The sequence below is a fragment of the Oenanthe melanoleuca genome, chromosome Z (genome assembly GCF_029582105.1).
Source record: "Oenanthe melanoleuca isolate GR-GAL-2019-014 chromosome Z, OMel1.0, whole genome shotgun sequence".
NCBI classification, from domain to species: domain Eukaryota; kingdom Metazoa; phylum Chordata; class Aves; order Passeriformes; family Muscicapidae; genus Oenanthe; species Oenanthe melanoleuca.
Genome location: NC_079362.1, coordinates 1031030 through 1051321, shown reverse-complemented (window position 1 = coordinate 1051321; position 20292 = coordinate 1031030). Strand labels below are relative to the sequence as shown.

The 20292-nt window shown below is 39.6% G+C and overlaps 1 protein-coding gene and 1 long non-coding RNA gene across 3 annotated transcripts in view; one reads left to right on the top strand and one right to left on the bottom strand.

Moving 5' to 3' along the window:
- RASA1 (RAS p21 protein activator 1) overlaps positions 1-13679 on the bottom strand; it is a 53554-nt gene extending 39875 nt beyond the window's left edge. The window contains exon 1 of the mRNA XM_056513263.1: positions 13089-13679. Coding sequence (XP_056369238.1) covers positions 13089-13474 — 386 coding nt within the window. The 5' untranslated portion in view covers positions 13475-13679. The remainder of the gene's footprint in view (positions 1-13088) is intronic.
- A 394-nt stretch (positions 13680-14073) lies between these two features.
- Positions 14074-19262, top strand: LOC130264771 (uncharacterized). 2 transcript variants are annotated; one of them, XR_008842515.1, is made up of 3 exons: positions 14074-14397; positions 14948-17515; positions 18300-19262. It is a non-coding gene; the product is annotated as an uncharacterized LOC130264771 (long non-coding RNA). The 2 variants fall into 2 exon arrangements; XR_008842514.1 differs by lacking the exon at positions 14074-14397 and having other exon boundaries at positions 14531-17305; positions 17409-17515.
- Positions 19263-20292: the final 1030 nt, after the last annotated feature.

The window sequence follows — 20292 nt, the reverse complement described above, 5'->3', positions numbered from 1 at the left end:
TCTGTAAGGGAAGAGGATTTCTAGCAACAATAACACAAATTTAGGTGCTCCAATTTTCAGTCCAGAAGCTTCAAAAAAAGACACCCCCCTTGCTGATGACAGCAACATATATATTAGTATATCCCATATACTGATTACAGTCTCTTAACCCTGAACAGGCTATATATATTTTGTCCCATTCAACACTTCCATATCTAGTGTATACCAGAAGATATTTATCACCTGTTAAAGCATTTAAGGAATGGTTTGTTTTCTAAAATAAAAATATTAAGTTAATTTCTGAGGACAATTAAATTCAGTGTCATTACGCCCATACATAAAATGTTAAATTTTGATGGTAAAAAACCACTGTATTTTACATCTCACTCTGCACTAGTGCAATGTACCAAATTACTCTATACTACTAGCCACAGAAATAAATATTAACAATAAATTTAATACAAACAACAGTAAAGCAGTCAATATTGAGCAATGACAAGAGAAAACAGCTCAAGTGATATCCTCAGGAGAGCTCTGTAGCTTTTCCACATCTTTAAAAAGACAGAGTACACACTTATGTGCAAACTTGCATAATACCATTAGAGTATGCAAAATGGTTGTCCAGAAATCACTGCATTTTTTCAGAGAACAGAGTTTCACCAATAGACAAAGTTTATTCAAGCAATATACAATCTAGGAGCACTGAAAGACATCACAGTCAGAAGTGCATGTCTTATAACTTATCCTGCTATCACCAGTATTCAGTATTATAGAAAGACACACTCTGCAACTGCCCATCACTATCTTCAAGGATGCTGATAGCAAACAGTAAAGACTGTTTTATAGAACTGCAGTATTCAACCTCATTTAAGGATATTGACCAATCTAATGAGCACTAATAAAAGATTTTAAGATCTCATGCTGTTTTATCAGTTACAAAGGAATATCCACCCAACAGTCAGTGCTATCCAAAGAAAATATAACAGAAATTAGTAAAATACAGAGCTAGCCAAACTCCTAACTTCATCAGAGAATAGAGAACAGAACACTCTGAAGGATACAAACAGACTACTGTAACTTCTGAACTGAAATAAAAGTAACTCCCAGATCCTTTGGTTTTAAGCTCCAATTAGGTATTTGAGTGAAGCCTGAGCTCAGTATTTCTGCAAAAATACATCATAAGAAACCCTCTCTCCAACTTTTCTAAGTCAAGACCTACAACCTAAATATTTTACAATCAAAACAGCTTCAAGTTTAATGTTTTCAATCAGAAGCAATGCTAACCATAGATGGACGCAAAAGGAATTGCTATGTATGGTGTACTGTAAGTCTCATGAAAGGAATTAAGGTTTGGATAGGAAGGTATCACATTAATAACCTGCCTAGCTTATTCATAAATAAGTTGCCAGGTGACTGTGACTTACAAGTGTCTGCACTCAAAGTTCTAATTCACTACTACTTAGATGCACGCCCTCTATCACTGCCAAAGACAAGGTCCCTATAATTTCTCATCAGTCACCTCTGCTTGTTTGCCTAATCCTACCTAGGAACACTTCTGTATATCTAGCATTAGCTTTGCACATTTTTAAATGGTGACAGTCCCCTACCTTCATTGTGTGTTGAGCAAACATAATTCAATGACATTCTGAGTCACCGCTAGTACTCTAACAATGCCATTGCTGTTATGACATGCACTGAAAGAGAGTAAGTAGCTATGCAAGTGTATGTTATGAAATTATTTAACTATAAAATGTTCTATCAATTATAGATCACAATTCAGGTGGTTTTTTTTCTGTGAACACCCGTTTAACTCATGTGCTTGAAGAAACTTGTGTAACTTTTCTTTATTTCGATTCTAAGAGAATACCAATAAAAGGCTTCTGTGTTTCAGAAACCTGCCAAAACTGTGTATGAAAATACTCCCATCTGCTAGTTTATTTCAAAAGCAGCATGTTCAAAACTCCAACCCTATCTATCACAATTTAATTACAGCAAGCAGACAGAACAAAGACTCAACATTACAAAGAGCTTCTATATCCACCCAAGAAACATACAGGTGTGGAGAAGACTGGTGCCTATACCACTGCCACAGTGAGTGGCTGACAACAACATGCCAAGTCATGAACCTCATGGAATGAGCTGCACTGCAGTCAGAGCTGTGACCTCTGGTCCACACACAAACAAAAGACCCCTATATTTTCCCATGCTCCATGGAAGCTGCTGGGTAGTCACAGCAACCCCATTAGGCCCAGGCAGCCCTTTCCTCTGTGAGGAGGAATGCAGTTACACTGCATCCCTTTAGTAAATGCACAGTATAGCTATACAGCTTCTGGCCCCCAACACAGCCCCAACACCACAAGGTCCATGCAAGGAACAAGCCATTCACAAAGAACTAGCAGATGGTGAATTTACCACATGGAAGAAGGCAGCTGCTATTATGTGTGGAAGCATGTCACACTGTACAACCAAGTCTTTACTCACATATTTCCTTTTTACAAGTGGGAAAAGCTTTGCTGCTCTACTAAAGGACTCTGCACTTATCGTACATTACAATTTTTTTCTTAGGAACACAGTAAGTAAGGGAGAAGAGAATGCAAGAAAAGTGCTGAAGGGAAGCAAAAGAGAGTTTCAGCAACTTAGTACGAACAGAGATGCTGATCACAGCTGTAGGGTTTTCTATTTCCATCTATAAAAGCTACAGTGCACAGGAAAAACGGTCTTCAAATGCCACATCCACTTCATTCAAGGCTCTTCTCAGCTATACCATGGTGTGTCAAAAAAATATGTAGTAACAATGGAGAACTTGGAGAATCATGGTCAGAGCTCCGCTGAGTCCAGATTGCTTTAGTGCCTTTCACTCATTAGAGATTCTTGTCACCACCTCAGACTATGAGCTCTGTTTCAATTAGAGGCAAAAGAGAGAAAAGATTACTTTGAACTAGGAAAATCCTCAGTATCAAAGACACAAAAATCTCAAGACATTTCATGAAGGCAGAAGAGAAAAATGACACAACAGAACATCCTGAATCATTGTTTTTGTCTTCTTACTCTAATGATGGTTAACATCAACCATCCTCCTTTCAAGCCTTCCACGTGAAGAGTCTTGGAGGATGGATCATGGTGCGGAGCCACTGGTGGTCATAACTACACCAAAGGGGAAAAGTGGCACTTAACATAAGAAAATTTCAGGGGTGTTTGTTCTGAGATATATATATATGTGTGTGTATATGTTTTTTTATATATATGTCCCCTATATATATTTGCTAGTAAAGAACTGTTACTCCTTTTCCGTTATTTTTGCCTGGAAGCCTCATAACTTTTGAAGTCACAGTAATTTGGAGGGAGGGGTTGTTTTTTCATGCCAGGAAGGTTTCCACCTTCTTTGGCAGATTATTTTCTGGCAGATATTATCCTTAGCAGATTTTAAACCACGACAACATTCAATACTTCTACTCACTGCTGAAGTTTTATTACAGTCTTACAGCTTCTCCCAGCCTAAACTGCACTCTTGATTTTATTATTTTTATCCAGACCCTGCCTTTCAGCACTTTATTTCCCATTTCTGTCATATCTGTAAAGGTGTGATACTGCCTTTATGCAACTAATTTGCAGAGATAAGATTAAACTAAATTTCAGTTAGATTTTACTACAGTCATCTCCTTCTTCCATCTTGTTAATTATTATTCAGTAGTTACTAATTTTTGACAAAGTCCTTCCAGTTCTCCACATTACAAAACTTTGCTACCAGAAAAAGATCTGCATATATGCTAGAATGGATGCACCTTTAGGATAAGAAGTTGAAAGTAACTTCTAGCCAAGTATTGTGTGTCCAGTGTGCATGATCCTGAGTTTTAGGAACATGAGGGAAAGATATTCACACCTTTTGCTTTCTTTTTCTAAGAGGCACTTAAGAACATCCCTGTAAGCCTAACAAAGACTCAATTCTGCTTTTCTTATTCGACTGTTCCAAAATTCCCCAAAAACAGAAACAGCATGGAAAAACTGAACTGTGGTGTGCTACAAGACTAGGTACCAGCCAACTAACATGGAAAGTCCCCACCACAGGCACTCTTCAGCACACTAGCTGTGTCAACCTGTTCACTGCAGGACACACCTCTGCCTTGCACACACCTGCACAAAAAAGCCATTAAAAATCAGCAGTTAATGTCAGCTCTGAGCTAGAACTAAACAGATCAACTTAAAACCTCAGTATGTCATAACAGGGAGACTAGGAAAACATGAAATAGCAAGGCGAGTATACAGTAAAACAAATAATACCTTTAAATAATTTCACAAAGGGAAAAAAGCTTCTAAAAGTTTCAATTGCTGTAGCAAACAATGCCATAACTTTAGAAAAGACAGAAGTGTGACAACAGCATACTATCTAACACTGAGAAGAAGACAGACTGCCTATCTCATTTTCACAAGAATCAGCAATAAGCAAGTGAAAGCCAGCTAAACTTCAAGAAAAATATTTCTTGAAACAGCTGGCATTTTTTTTACTGAAGAATCAGATTAGGAAATGAATTCTGGAACTCATTAAAGGCCTTAGCAAGAAACTTTCCATTTCTACATGCTAGGTATCTGTGCTCTCAGGTGAAAAATACACCTTTTTTTGAGTAATTAGTTCTGAAACAATGTCAATAAGGCTACATTAAATGAGCAGATACTCTTGACAATAACTAAGGAATTTCTAACATGTTGTTCAATTTGTCTGCCATTACTCTCATTAAATGTACCAGAGGTTCTTTCATCTTCCTCCTCTCCTTGCACCTCGCCCTCTAATCAAACACAGGTTTTAGTTTTCTTCTCCCCTCTCACCTCCTCCTGCAAGAGAGAGATGTGTCAAATCCACAGATGGATTAACTGCTTCTACAATGAGAAAACCTTGACAGATTTTTATACACTACAAATCAAACCCTACCCTGAACTGTGAACATTTGAACATGTTCAAATCATCCAACATGCACTAGGAACAATAGTGCATATAAGCTAGAGTACAACCCATTCAGAACAAATCTCACAATGTAATATTTAAAAAACTGTGCATAAAACTGAGAAAAATATCCCACATGTTTCTAGACTGGAACACAGGTTGACATGATTACTACAGAAGCATAGTAACATGCTGCTTTTAAAGGAATAAAGACATTTCTCTAGCACCCTTTTTGTTTTATTTTAAGGAATGGAAATAACAAAAAAAACCCATAGATGCTTAGAAAGCCCACAAAAATCCATGCAAGAAAAAACTGAGGGAAAAAAAAAGTGGTTTGAATAAGATAATGCAAGCAATTCCTTCATGTTCAGTATTAGGCAAGTGTCCAACCTTGAATCTTGTAACATCTCCAGGGCTAACTCTACTAACAAATGGCAATATTGAGAAGAAATTGACTGACTTATGATCATTCCTAAATTTTATGAACAGAAAATATAATGCCATTTATCTATAAAATAACCATACAAAGCTTAATGAGCCATATAGAGAATTTCCTTTATACAGGTAAACATTTACATACAGATGCATAATTTTATGGAAAGCAAGAGGCAGACTCAAAATATTAAAAATAAAAAATATCAAAATTTCAGAGAAACATCTTACACAAATCTACACATAATTACCATATGATTCCTGAGTTGATTATCATAAGTGCAAAATCTAGATGGTGATCATTCCAATTCACCCAGCTGCACAGCTGCAGCTGGAGTACCATATCTAGTTCTGGTCCACATAATCCAAGAAAGACGTGAACAGGCCGGAGACGATCCAAAGGAGGGACAGTAAGATGAACAAAGGGCTAGAGAACCTGTCCCATGAGGAATGAATGAGCTAGGCCTCTCCTCTCTGAAGATGAAAAGGCTCAGGGTCATCTCACCACAATGTTCCAGCAGTTAAAATCATTCACTGAACCAACTTCCCCCAGTAGGAAGAAAAACCTCACTGGAAGTGAGACATGACAGTATAACCTCAGTTATACTCCCTGTCCCCCAAAAGGCTGGGACATAAGAACTTTTGAGGTCTGTCCCCATCTGGGCTGATTTATGGTTTTATGATTCTATATATTCCAACTCTGATGAAATTTTATACTCAAAAGATCCCACAAACTATTAGCACTTGAGTATGAACAACTATTGCTATTTCAGTTTAGCTAAAAACAGAACACCAACATGAAAAACTGGTATGGTGTGAAGTTGGCCTGAAAAGTAGCTGAAAATACTGAAATTTGAGTACAAAACATAGCTTTCTGGGTCTGATCTTCATAAGAATCAGACTGTAACCTGCCATAACACACTGTGTACACTAAGTATTCTGGAAACCTCAACACTCCATTCCTGAAATATGACTGAAGCTTTGAAATTAGTCTAGCAACACTGGGTACATTAATTTATACATGTGAATAATTATAATAAAAACATACCCTAGATTGAAAAGCCTGGTATTTGAAGCAAATTAATATATATTTTAGAAGCACTGTTAGCTACTTTAGAAAAACCTTTTTAAAGGCAGATTCCTGAGCTTTTACCAGAGAAATTATGTGTCTATACAGAAATAATGAAATATTCTTCTTGCCAACCTAAAAATTTCTTGTACTTTCATTACTAATCTCCCCTATTAGCAACTGTCCTGACTTTATTCCTGACTAATTACAGTAAGAGTTTTCAGCAAATAGGTCCTGTAAAACGGATCCTTACCTATAAACAGTATCTTTATACACACAGATAGAATCACTTGAGTTCAGACAACTGGGAATCATCTAGTTCAACCCTGCCCCTCTTCTATCCCCAGCTCAGGTAGCATCAGCTACATCTGGTTGCTGAGGGCTGTCTTCCATCAGGTCATGAATATCTTCAACGATGGAGACTTCATGACCACTCTGAGCAATCTTTGTCATTGTTTGATCATCTTCTCCATTAAAAAAAAAACAACTAAACAAAACAACAATCAAACAAACAAACAAACAAAAGCATCCTGTTGTATTTAAATGGAAATTCAACTTTTTCCATTTGTCTCCATTGCCTCTTTCCCTGTCACCTCACACTACTGAGGTCAGTCTGGTACTCTCATCTTAACCCTTCCCACATGATTTTTACACTAATATTTAAGACTCACTCAACTTCCTCTTCTCCAGGCTCAACAGACCCAGATCTCTCTGTATCTCTTTATGTGACATATGATCCAGTTCCTTCATCACCTTGACGGCCTTGCACAGACCTCTCTGGAGTAACTCCATGTCCAATGTGTCTCAGCAGTGCTGAGCAGAGTGAATGATCATCCTTCTCAAGCTGCTGACAACACCCCTCCCAGCGACACGAAGACACCATCAGCCTTCTTCGCCACACAGGCACACTGCTGGCTTTGTTCACATCCTGACGCCCACATGCTTCTCTGCAGAGCTGCTTTCCAGCTGTTTAGCCCCACCACGTGCTCAGGGTTACTACTCACCAGTGCAGAACTTTGGGTTTCCTTTGTTTCACTACACAAGATCTCCTGCTGCCCAGTTCTCCAGCCTGTCCATATCACTTTGGATGTCAGCACAACTATCTGGTGTTTCAGCTGCTCCTCCTTCAGTTTTGCATTATCTGTGAACTTGCTAAGGCTGCATGTACTCTGTCCAAGCACCAAGGCCACAGTATTGGCCCCTGGAGGCACCCTAGGGAATAACCCCAGTAATTTGCCTCTATCTGGACTTTGAGCTGCTGATCACCATGCTCTGCTTCCAGACATTCAACTGGTTTTCAATGCACCTCATGTCCATTTATCTAACCTGTACTCTGTCAGTTTGTCTGTAAGGAGACAGTGTCCAAAGCTTCAGTAAAAGTTATGGTAAACTCTCTCGCTTTCTCCCCCAAGTCAACGACTTATAAATCCATATTGATTACTCCTCACCACCTTCAGCACTAAATAAGATTTAAAGATAAACCAATTTAATAACAGAAACTTTTTTCTGCTCTATCACTATCAAGAGTGATAGAGTGCTTATTTCATATAAAAATAAAAACTATTAAAGACCACCTTCAATCTTTAAATAGTAATATAGAAGTAAATAAAGTAGGTCAAGTATACAAACTCTGTCAAGCACTGTAACATTTTACTAACCATACTCTGGAGGGACACTGAGAAACCAACCCTGCAATACTTATGTGCAGCACAAGGACTATGCTAAAACAAGATGCTTTCTCCTCCCTCCTACTGTGCCTACCAGCAAGACATGACAAGAAGATGCTTATTTTGTTTGGGAGAAAGATATGAAATTGGAAAACCACAATGGAAGTTTTATGAATTTATGCCAGAATTAGAATATGGAGTCCTATCCTGAAGAGACCTAAGCCCTCACCAGAAAATTTGTGTTCCTCTTCCCTTCACAATCACAAAACATATAAACAAAAAAGGGTGAAAAAACACAGAATGGTATTACGCTTCTCCATGGGGTAGGCTGGTACATGAACTGCCAAAGTCCCACACTGATATTATAAGACTCAATCTATAGCACAAAATAAAAACGAAAGAGCAAGTCAAGAGACTCTAGTCACTGTTCACTGATGTTAACTAGAAATACTGACTAAACTACTGAAAAATCATCCTCAAACTTCTGGCTTCAAATGCTATCCTCCTTCTGATTTTATTTAACTGAAGTGTTCATTTACCTATGAGCTAGCACACTCAGTTTCCTAACTGCTTCACTTCCTGTAGCAGGTTAGGTACAATATTGCTCCGCTGTGTTTAACCACTCATTTAAGACAGTACTTTTAACACCACACAAGCAGCCAGAAGTCGCCCAGAGTACACTACTCGATGGCTTCAGAAAAACAAGGTGTTCTCTTCCACACATAACAGAGACTGATGAAAAAATTCACTATCAAAAATGCAAATATTTAATGCTAACTACATCAACTGCTAAACAAAGAAACCTCATACAGTACAATCTATTGACATCACATTTCATTTTTTTATACAGTTCTAACTAAACACACCAACATTACTTCTTCACAGTTTACAGTGCAACAGTTTCATTCGTTAGTCTGGAAAAATGCCTTCTGCAGTTATTCAGAAAAATATTTTTTATGAGTTGCAAATGCAGAACACTTAGCTTGCTATCTCAAACACTTATGTGAAGATACTAGAACTTCAGCTTATGACAAGGCAGAAAAATGTTCTACTTTAATGCAATCCATTCTTATTTAATATTTTTCTACCTGTCTTCGTCTTCAGTGCTTTTTCTTGTTATTATATTGCATGAACAAGCACCAAGAGTGATGGTAAGAATATATCTGCTTTGGGCAAGATTTGTTTTAACCAGACACTATTTTGACAGCCTGTTTCATTTTGTGTGGTTGATCACTTTCAGATTTCAACTGATTTCCATTTGAAACTGATAAGCACTGCTCAAAAAACAACGAATGAAAATGCCAGTTCTGCTGTAATACTGGAATGGCTCCTGCCACATTATTGCAGCACTAGGATATAAAATAATTTTGTTAACTAAGATTTTAAATCACATACATAACAGAATCAGCATTCATTCATTAAATCCAAAGGCATTTCCTTACACTATCTGAGCCTCTGCCAGAGCTCTGTAAATGGGGCAGAAAGCAATGGAAAAAATTACCTAAACAAACACAGAGTTGCCCACTTTATTCTGTAGTATCCTGTGCCTCCCACCTAGCATTAAGCTACAACATGAACACACCACTGCTGTGCTCCACAGAAATTAAAACTCACACACACTGAACAGAGAAGCCTCAAGTTTCACTCCAGATCAAAGATTTTAAAGAATCAACCCTAGTGAGGGATTTTAGTGAATAAAGAGGTCTTGTATGCTAGTATCCTCCTGAATATTAAAGAATACACACTAGAAGACGACATATTCCCCAGACCTCTCTGAACAAACTATATTTATAACATCCTAATGGGAAGTGCAGAACCCACATGTGCTTCACTTCCCACCTCTTCGTATTAGTTACTATGAAAGTCAGAATGTCAACTTTACACTATTTAAAAGCACACTGATGCATAAAAAAAGCATTTGCAACATATTTACAGCCTCACCAGGAAGTCATATTTTGTCTAGTTCGTGTTTAAGTTTTCTGGTTTGCTTTGGGCTTGTTTTTTAAATATGCAAAACAAGTTCAGAAAAGTGATAAAGTTGTCCCAAAGTTTATGCAGAATGTTTTATTTTATTCTTAGAAGTCTAATCTAAGATTGGAGTTTGAACCTGGAAAAACCAGCAGCAACATTTAACAGGTATTTCTCTCTGGAGAGAGAGTAGCCACTCAGGAAATTCTAAAATGCAACACACACCTATGGGAAGGCAAAGAAACCTAGTGAGTTGTTACTATTATAAAAGAAATAACATCTTTGCATTCTTATAGAGGAAATCAGTAATTTTGTATTATGGCAAGGCCAGGAGAGAAGAGCACTCTCAAATTTCAAATGTACACATAAGATATTTTAAGCAATGAAGACCAACAAAACCATGTGACAGACTGAGGAATTATCTCTTAAATCACCCTGCATTTCTTCTATAAAATCTGAGTAAGGAGGAAGTGCACAACAGTGGAGCTGACAATCACACTTAAACAAATGGAACAGCATTCCTGTAATCACATCCAACTGGAGAAATTTAATTCAAATTTAAACTGAATGAGCAGTTAGTCTTCTCAAAGACTCATACTGGAGCTTTCCTTATTATATGATGACAGATTAATACTATGTCTGGTTTTGGTAATAAATCAGGAACTCAACCCTATAGAAGCAGATGGTATAACTACAAAGAAAGTGCATTTCCAAGTTAAAACAGCAGTACTGAAAGGACAGAATGTACTATTGACATATACCAATTTTATGACCTAAGAGAGAATCATAAAAACTGATGCTTCACAGCATAAATAAGAGATGAATGAAACGGAAAAACGTTTCTAAATCATCAGACAACTTAAATATTTAATGGAAGAGTCACACACCAAAGACAAAAATTACAAAGAAAAAGCTTAAGTATTTGGAAGTAAAAACTTCTGAATCAATTTCTAAATGTTTTTACTTCTTGTCTGCTTCAGTATTACGTTCTTCAACAGAAGAACATTTAACTAGGGAGCTATGCTATCATGCTATTATCCTGTGTAAGGTAAGTAGCCTTCTCAGCCAAAACAAAACCAGGACTGAAGTCTTCCCCAACCTTGTACTCCTTGCCAGAAATATTAACATCCTTTTCTGAAAGTTAACCATGATGTTTGCACACCGTTACAGTATTGCACAAGACAATGTATTGACTGAAAAATACACTCAGAATTGTAGATGTAACAATTAATTTAATATCAAAAACTGATTTACTCATGAATGACTACCCTGCTTTCCAAAAATATTATAAAAAGCTTGATTTTTGGCCTTTTCCTCAGTTCTCTGAGGAACTTAGGTCTGACAGAAGCACTTTGAACTTTTCAGAGAGACAAACCAGAAATGCAAAATCCTGTTCCTCACATGCTTGGCACACAATCCTGAAGAAGTAACTTTGTTTTTTACGTGCTTCCATTTCCCAGATTTCTAAACTTCCTAATCCTATTTCTAGCTTATTAGGGACTTCCAGAAGTTTAAGACTATTCAAACACTGTCTTCAGAAAACAAGGCTTTAATGTTTACACTCTTTCACACAAAGTTCAGAAACTAAAAGGATAAAGGACTGCTATGAAGCCTGTCAATGTTAGAGAGATTAATTTAAAAAGAAATCCTGTAGTATTTACCATTTTACATCCTAGTTAAAATCACAATGGCTCGTGAAATCCCTAAAGTATGTAACATAATGCAGAAGTTAACTCTGTCAGTCATGACAGAATATACAGAAAGAATCAAAAATTCACAGAGATTTTTAAGTCAACTTTCTGACCTCTCTATTTATCTACATATATATATATCTTTAATACTACTGTATGTTACCCCCTAAATTATCCACTATACGTGCGAGAATTTCAGGAACAACATATTTATAGAAATTATATCAATGAAAAAATGTAAGCCTTTGAAACAATTTTAGTTGTTTCAATTTAATTTGGGGAGAATATGACACAGATACAGAAGAAAAGGTTTATTTTCTATTCTAATACACACCATGGAAGTGGTTTGTGTCAACCTGGAGATTTTCTACAGTGAAATCCAAAGGTTGTGTTTAGAGTACCTACTAACTACATGGACTCTATGTAACACTATTTAATCTCATATTTCACCCAACATAAACTGCCTCTAGTGCAAGATTTCTTCTATTACCAGCATTGCAGGAATCCAAATTAACCTGATGTATGGATAAATACAATAAAACCTAACTATAAGTTCACAGTTTATTCCAAATACCTCCTCTCTCCAAGCATATCCTAAATGAAAACAACTTTAAATCTGTTGAGCAGCAAGGCAGTTAAAACATTTATAAAAATATCCCCCTGTTAATGCTTTTAAAATTAGAAATTATTTTAATTTATTTTAAATCCTTTACTCAAGACTGCCAGAATTTTTAAAAAGATCCAACATGCGGGCATTACTTTGGCTGTTTCTATATATCAAATGGAAAAGATAAGCAACCTGCTTTTTTTTTTCAGCAGAAAGCAATGCAATACAAAATGATAACATGGTAAATGAAGTTATTTTATGCCATGGATAGGGTTTTTCTGTCTATTTACAGAAATTAAGTTCATGGCTTTACTGAGAAGAGGCAACCAGTTACTAGAAAAGTCTCCCCAACAGGTAGTTTCAACCACAATCAGAATAGCTCGCTCTCCCTGGCAGCCTGCAGCATCGCTACGAAAACTTGCAGAAAACTAACTCAACCGCCTTTTTCCCATGAGCTGATCCCACTGAGTACCGAAGCACCAGCCCTCGGGGAAGGGGAAGGAGCCCGATCTCCCCGCTGCTGACCCTCCCGGGCTGCGGGTGGGCTGCCCTCCGCAGACCCCGGCAGCGTCCCCGCCAAGAAAACTTCCGGCTGGAACGGAACCGGAGGAGGGAGAGAAAGTGAAGGGGTAGGACGCAGAACTTTAGCGAGACTTGCAGCGGAGTTTGACACACACTTTCCCCGGCGGCGCGGTACCCACTCCCCACAAGGACTGAGGCGGGGACGGTGGGTACTCACTGATTGGTGGGGGGCGCGTTCAGCGGAATGGCCACCTCCTCTTCCTCGTACTCGGGCCCGTCCAGCGAATCTCCCTCGTCCACTGTCCCCAGCCCCCCGGCCAACGGGGGCGGGGGCGGCGGCAGCGGGGGGAAGCCGGGATCGGCAGCCCCAGCGGCGGCCGGAGGGGCTGGCCCCGCGCCCAACTCCAGCAGCCCCAGCACCGAGCACAAAGCCGCCCCGCCTGGGGGGCCGCCGCCGACCAGGAAGGGGCCTTGCGGCTCCGGCGCCCGGCCCCGGCACAAGGCGGGGCAGTGCCCCAGCTCCCCGGCGGCGGCGGCGGCTCCCGCCGTCCCGGCTGCAGCGCCCGAGCCGCCCTCCTCACCCGCGGCCTCGGCCGCCATCATGTTGAGCCTCGCCGGCCGCCTCACACCGGGGAGGAGCCGACAAAGGGGCTCCGGGCCCCTGCCCCCACCCCGCCCCCCCTCCCCCGCCCCAGCAGGCAGCGGAGCCGGGACGCGGCCGAAACTTCCCGGCGGAGTCGGGCCGGGAACAATGCCCGGCTGGGCGGGGGCTGGGTCGCTCCGCAGGGCCCCGCGCCGCTGCCTCGGCCCGCGGCCGCCCCGAGGAAGTGCCGCCCGCCTGGCGGGGAGCTCCGCGCTTGCGCGGCCCCTCTGCGCCTGCGCGGGCTGCGCGGCCCTGGCCGGGCCGTGAGGGACGGCGGGCGCGCGGGAGCGCGGGCGTGTGGGCTGGGAGCGCCGGGCTCCGTGTGGGCTGGGAACGCAGGGCTCGGTGCGCAGAACAAAGGGCTCCGTGCGCGGAACAAAGGGCTCCGTGTGCGGTGCACAGGGCTCCGTGTGGGCTGGGAACGCAGGGCTCTGTGGGCAGAACAAAGGGCTCCGTGCGCGGCTGAGGGCCGGGGAACGCAGGGCTCCGTGTGGGCTGGGAACGCCGGGCTCCGTGCGCGGCTGAGGGCTGGGGAGCACAAGTCTCCGTGCGCGGAACAAAGGGCTCCGTGTGCGGAACACAGGGCTCTGTGTGGGGGAACACAGGGCTCCGTGCGCGGCCAAGGGCCGGGGAACTCGCGGGACTGGTGTACGGTCCACTCGTTCAACCCAGGAGCACTGTAACTCTTGTTATAAATAATGAAGAGATTCAGCCGAATTAAATATGGTAAAAATAAGCTATAATTTATTTCGCGACCAAAATACGGTCCTTGACAGCCACAATAAAAAAGGGACAGTGCCGAGCCCAGGATCGGCACCGGGTGAACACGCTCGGATCCGAACTCTATCGCTTCGGATCCCCCAGCGTTCACAAAGCCGCCTTGGTCAGCCTTGTTTTTATACAGTTTTTCTAGCCTGGAGCGGAGGTCATTCTTTTCCTTGTTCCACATATTCATGTAGTTTTCTTTCTCTGCGTTGGCTTGGACAAAACCATATTCTGGGGGACGATGAATTCTGATGAGGGCAGGTCTTGGTTTATGGGAAGCCGGTATTGAGATGTATCTCTCCCGATGGCTCTGGTTGTCTTAATCATCTTGTCCGGTGCTCATCACTGGGGTGTTTCCTGGACAGTTTCCGAGAGAGCCAGCTCCGTTGGGGCGACGTCTATTTACTTTCTTTTTGGTTTCCGAGTTTTTTATTATTTTATTCATACAATCACTATTTATTCTACATTAATTTACAAACTTACAAGAATTGCATCGTATCATATATTACACTGTGACCCCATTACCATCCAGATCCATTACCTCTCTAGGCAACTTGTTATGATGCCTGACCACCCTTACAGTGAGGAAACGCCGTTGGGTGTCTTCCAGCTCAGTTTATTCTGTGTGATTCCGTGAAATCTGAATCTCGCCTTGGTCTCGGTTTTAGGCCATTTCCCCTGGTCGTGCCACTGCAGGCACCTTAGAAGAGAACAATCCCCACCTCACTACAGCCTACCATCAGGTATTGATAGAACAAGTGGAAACGGTTTTGTCAAGGGAGGATTAGACTGGATATTAGGAAAAAATACTTCACTGAAAGGGCAGTCAAGCACTGGAGCAGGCTCCTGGGGCAACAGGGGACTTGCCATCCGTGAAAGTGTTCCAAAACCACGTGGATGTGGTGCATGAGGACATGGTTTTGTGGTGGATCTTAGGTTGATGGTTGGACTTGATGATCTTGGTGGTGTTTTCCAACCTTAAGAATTCTGATTCTCATCTAACCATAAATTTAACAAATACATCCTGGTGGCAGTTTACTTTGTAAGAACTCTGACTCCGTTGCTACTTTACTCTGTACTTCCCTGAAACTGTATTTTTTTCATGTTACTCAAGCTTGTGAGCTCTCAACCCCACCTTCTGCAAACCTCTGCTTACCTTCATCATAAACCATTCCTTTTTCCCTTAAGTGGGTTTACTTGGTACATCAGATTGACTTCACACCTAAGTACCTCTGGGATCTAGAAAGCATCCTGTGATTGCCATTACCAGGCAATACAGTATGTAGATATCTTTGGATTTTTCTTTTTCTTTGCCCCCAGTGTTAAAAGAGATGACAAATAGCAGCATGTTTACACTTGCGTGTTTCTCTACAGTTCTCAGAAGGCATCTAAACATTCAGGTTTTCAAAGCTTTGCATTACCCAAAAGTATTAAGTGAATTTTTCCTGAGGCCACTTAAACAAACTACTGCTCCCACTTTCACAGCTCCCAAGCTCTTTAAGCTCTTCTTATCTGTTGAAATTGTTTCATATCTTTCCTTCTGAGGGCAAACTGCTTTCAACTTCCACTACTAAGATATGTGGAAATATTCTGGTTTTGTGCCCAGGGTCACATTGAACAGAGAAGCTGACTCTAGCCCTCAGTTTATTCCATTGGAATACATCCATTTACTGCTGGGTTTCCACTTTAAGAAATTGTAATTCCAAAGAGTGTTGTAGGCTACTCTCTCTATGTGTTTCCTTTTACTGCTTCTTGCTTTCTCTCACAGGTTTCTAAAAAAATTAATTTTAATGCAGCCTTGTCACAGTAGTAGTAGCAGTAAGCCTAAATATAGAAATGCAGTATAAATATTTAAAAGATTCCCTTTATGAGGCAAGCTTTTCTAAGTGCTTTCCAGGGCAGCAGCATGTGTGTGGGAGCATGGGGACTAGAAGGACAGCTGCGCTAAGAATTTCGCTCAGGAGGGGGTAATGTGTCTACAACACTCTTCCAGGAAGTTTATTTTGGTGAGAACAATTTTAAATTGGAAAAGGATTGTACAAAGAAAGACCTCCTAGTAATATCAGCTGAGCTGTTAGCTCTCTGCAGATGACACACTTTTTGTGTTCACTTTGCAGGCAAAGTTGCCATCTCAAGTCACTTGGTGCTGGAGATTCTGCATGTCACCTTGTGTCACTTCTTAAGCCTTGGAAGTCTACTCCATCTTTAGAATTCTGAAATATCTTGGGCTGGAAGTGATCTGTAAGGATCCTTTAGTCCAACTCCTGTTCCTCTCAGGACTACTCAAAACTACAGCTACAAGCCTTCATAGGACTGGTTTTTTTTAATTAATGTATTTGGATGAAGGGGCAAGTGTAACGATATTTTTCTCAATACTTCTTGAGCTTCTGCAAATACGTCTGTTTCTGAAATTGCAGTTATAAGTGACACTAGGATAGTCAGTCCTTCATCCCTGCTGTGTCAGAATAGTATCAGGCTAGATTGCCTGAGAAGCACATTTGCCTGTTCCCTAGTTTGAGCTAATATAATAGTACATATTGTGAGAACAGTGACGGGGGGAGACATTTCAGCTCAGGTATTCAGGCTGGGTTTGTTATTGATTTGTATGTCAGTGGGCAAGTAATTTGAGCAATGTTATTCCTTCTCCATCAGTAAAGTAAGAAGCTATTTCACAGGTATGTCAGAGAGTCATGTAGGGTTTTTTACAGCATTTGAAATCTGTTAAACAATCTAATTGTTAAGGGTGAAAAGCCACATAAAGTGTGACACAGTATTTCAGTTATTAAAAGAGAAGGTGTTGCTTGGATAGTAGATACAAATACCACAAAATCATTCCTTATTTCCTACTTCTCTCTTCTGCCTGAGCACAGTTGTATTTCTACTTTTCCAAGGTGTTATCCTATTTCAGAAATCAATAGCAGCAGAGGAATTTTCAGTCTTTCTGTCATGGGAGAGAAAGCAACTTTCCTGTAATAAGATCCTGGAATGCTCCAACTACTCCAGTTCTGCCTCCTGTACTCCCACAGGTATAAAATAAACTGTTACAGAATGCTGCTTCTTCCTACCTGCAGAGCTGGCATGCTACATATATTGCTTTTCTGCTTTTCATATGCTTGCCACGCTGTCAAGGATGGGTGCATCGGGGCTGGGAGGAGGCACAGCCAGGACAGGTGAGCCCAGCTGACTAAAGGGGTATTCCAGACCGTGTGACATCATGCCCAGTAGATAAAGCAGAGGTAAGAAGGAGGAGGAAGGAGAACATTCGGAGTGATGGCATATTTTTCTGCAGCTCACTATTACATGTGATGGGGCCCTCTCTCCTGATGATGGCTGAACAACTACATTCCCTTGGGAAGCAGTGGATTGATTCCTTGTTTTGCTTGTGTGCATGGTTTTTGCATTCCCTGTTGAGCTGTCTGTATCTCAGCCCATGAGTTTTCTGGCTTTTACCATTCCAGTCCTGGGGCAGTGGGGCAGTAAGTGAGCAGGGGGCTTGGCTACTGGCTGGGCTTTTAAACCATGACACCCTGTCAGCCCAACACCCCTTTACCTTTAGTAGTGTACAAAAAAGTGCTACATGATTGCTCTATCATGTGATCCTTTTACTGAAATTCAATATCATTGTCTATGTTTAAATGCAAAAAATAACCTTACTATTTGTACTTACCTACATTTGTAATTTAGGCCTTCATAAAAACCATATTTAGATTCTCCCATGAGCCTGTGTACACTGAACAATTATGCTATGTTTTAAGCAACACTAAAATTATCCTCACCCTTGGAAGCAGATTTGTTAGTTATTCCATAAGAAGAACTGAAAGATTGGGTTGCAAAGGACAGCTTTTTATCTTTTCAATTTTAAACATGAAAATACCTGCATGTAATAGTTTCCATGCTTAGTTAATTACATCTAACTTCCATAATGGTTCTCAGTAATGATGGAGCTTAGGTTTCTGCAGTATATCTCTGGCCGTTGATGGACAAAAGTTACACATTGAAAAACATCTTTGTATTTTGCAGCTGCTTAGGTATCCTTTGGATGTTTGCATAGTTGCTTCTACACCAGCCAGGGAAAAGAAAAAAGCATTATAAGAATGAACAAACAGGAAAATATAACTACAGTCTTAATAACTACAGAATTTCCTCTGAGACTGGTCATGTAACCTGTGCAGGATAAACCCAGCTGTTGCACGGAGGACTGTCTTTCATTTCAAATTTGGGTAATTTTTTGTGCTGTGTACTCTGAAATTTTAAAATAAACAGTTAGTAACACTGATGAGGAATGCATCATTCTCACTCATTTCAATAAAATAATTTCTGCGTTTGTGGTTATCAGTTCCAATGGCTTAATATAAAACATCTGTAGGCAATATGTAAGATATAGATTGGTCTTTTCAAGGAATGTTTATATAATAAAGCTTTTAAAATAATAATAGTGGAAGTTACTTTGAATTTAGAATTTTCTTGTAAGTTTCCAGGGGAAAAATATTTCCATGTAAGTTACCAAAAAAAAAAAAATTCTTTTTGACCTGCATTTTTAAATTAACATCTTCATAGATTGTGTCATTGAAAACTGAAAAGTAAGGAGAGAAAATGCTGATTCATGTGACGGATGTTTCTTTATCTAAGTTGTGGCCAGATCCTAGAAATCAGACCAGGACGAAGCTAATTAAGTTTTAAAATACCTGCTTACATGATGCCATCAAATCTTTTGTATATGCTTACTGACTGTATATAAACTAGTATTTGCATGATAGACATATAAAATGTATTTACAAAATGAGTAACTGTGTCTATGATCATATTTACACATTCTGTATATGAAGATTCCTATTTTTGTGCACGTATATACTCACATGGAACAAATTCCTTCATATGTTACAGTTTAGGTGTCCTGTTCTACCTACAGTTTAATTTCTATATGTCTTCCATCATGGGATGAATTTTTCCATTAAAGTGTGTTTCTTAATTAGAAAGAAGAAATTGATTTTTAAAATCCAATATGCTGACTTTGATTCTTATCTATAGATAAGATTCTTATCTATATTTATTTATCTTATAGGATTCTATGACTTAAGACACTAAATTAATCTGCTAGATCTAACAGGTAAAATTATGTGGTTTATATAACTGCCCATACTCCTAAACTTCTTGACCTTATAATGTATTAATTTGAACATTACTTCTCACATAGTCTACTTGTGATTACTATTGATTACTATTATGTTTGTTGCTTGTAATAGAATTTACTTGTATGAAGCAATTTGTTTAAGCTGGTTGTATTTCTGTTGTTGACTTTGAAATCAGTTCCAGAGCACGAAACTACTACAAGTAGGAACATATGTAGTCTATAGTTTTAAGTGATGTAATTCATAGTATAGTTTTTAAGTGATGGATGATGTAACTCACTCTAGAATAACATAAACATATTCACACAGTGATTATTCAATTTTAACTTACTGTATTATAAAGGTATAAAATAATAATAAAATAAAATAATAATATAAAAGGTATTAAACAATTAAACTAGCTGTCATTTCACTATTTTATTAAATCAGAGGTACCTAAAGATTAAATGGTGATAATGCTGAACCCAATTGCTTTGAAAGGTATGGAAGTTATTACATATATGCTTCAACATGACATTCATGATGATTAGGAAAAAGGGGAAGTTCAAACATTGCATCTGATGTATGGCATCTGCTACATAGGAGCAATTATTGCAGCAGCAGTTATCTACAAATAATACTAGTTTCATTTGATATTTAAATGGTAACTCATTAACATTGTTTGAATTTAATCTGAGATTTTCCAAGATGTGCTGGTATATAGATTCTAGTTTATAGTTAATTTGCTGCTTTTTTAGCACCTGTGAATAGCTTTACAACCTTCACTGATAGTGCACAATTTGCAAGGATATCTATTCCCTCATAATGAGCAAACACATATTGATTTTTCTAACTTTATTTTTGTAAAACAATGAAAGATGAGCTGTTTGGAGAACTATATCAAT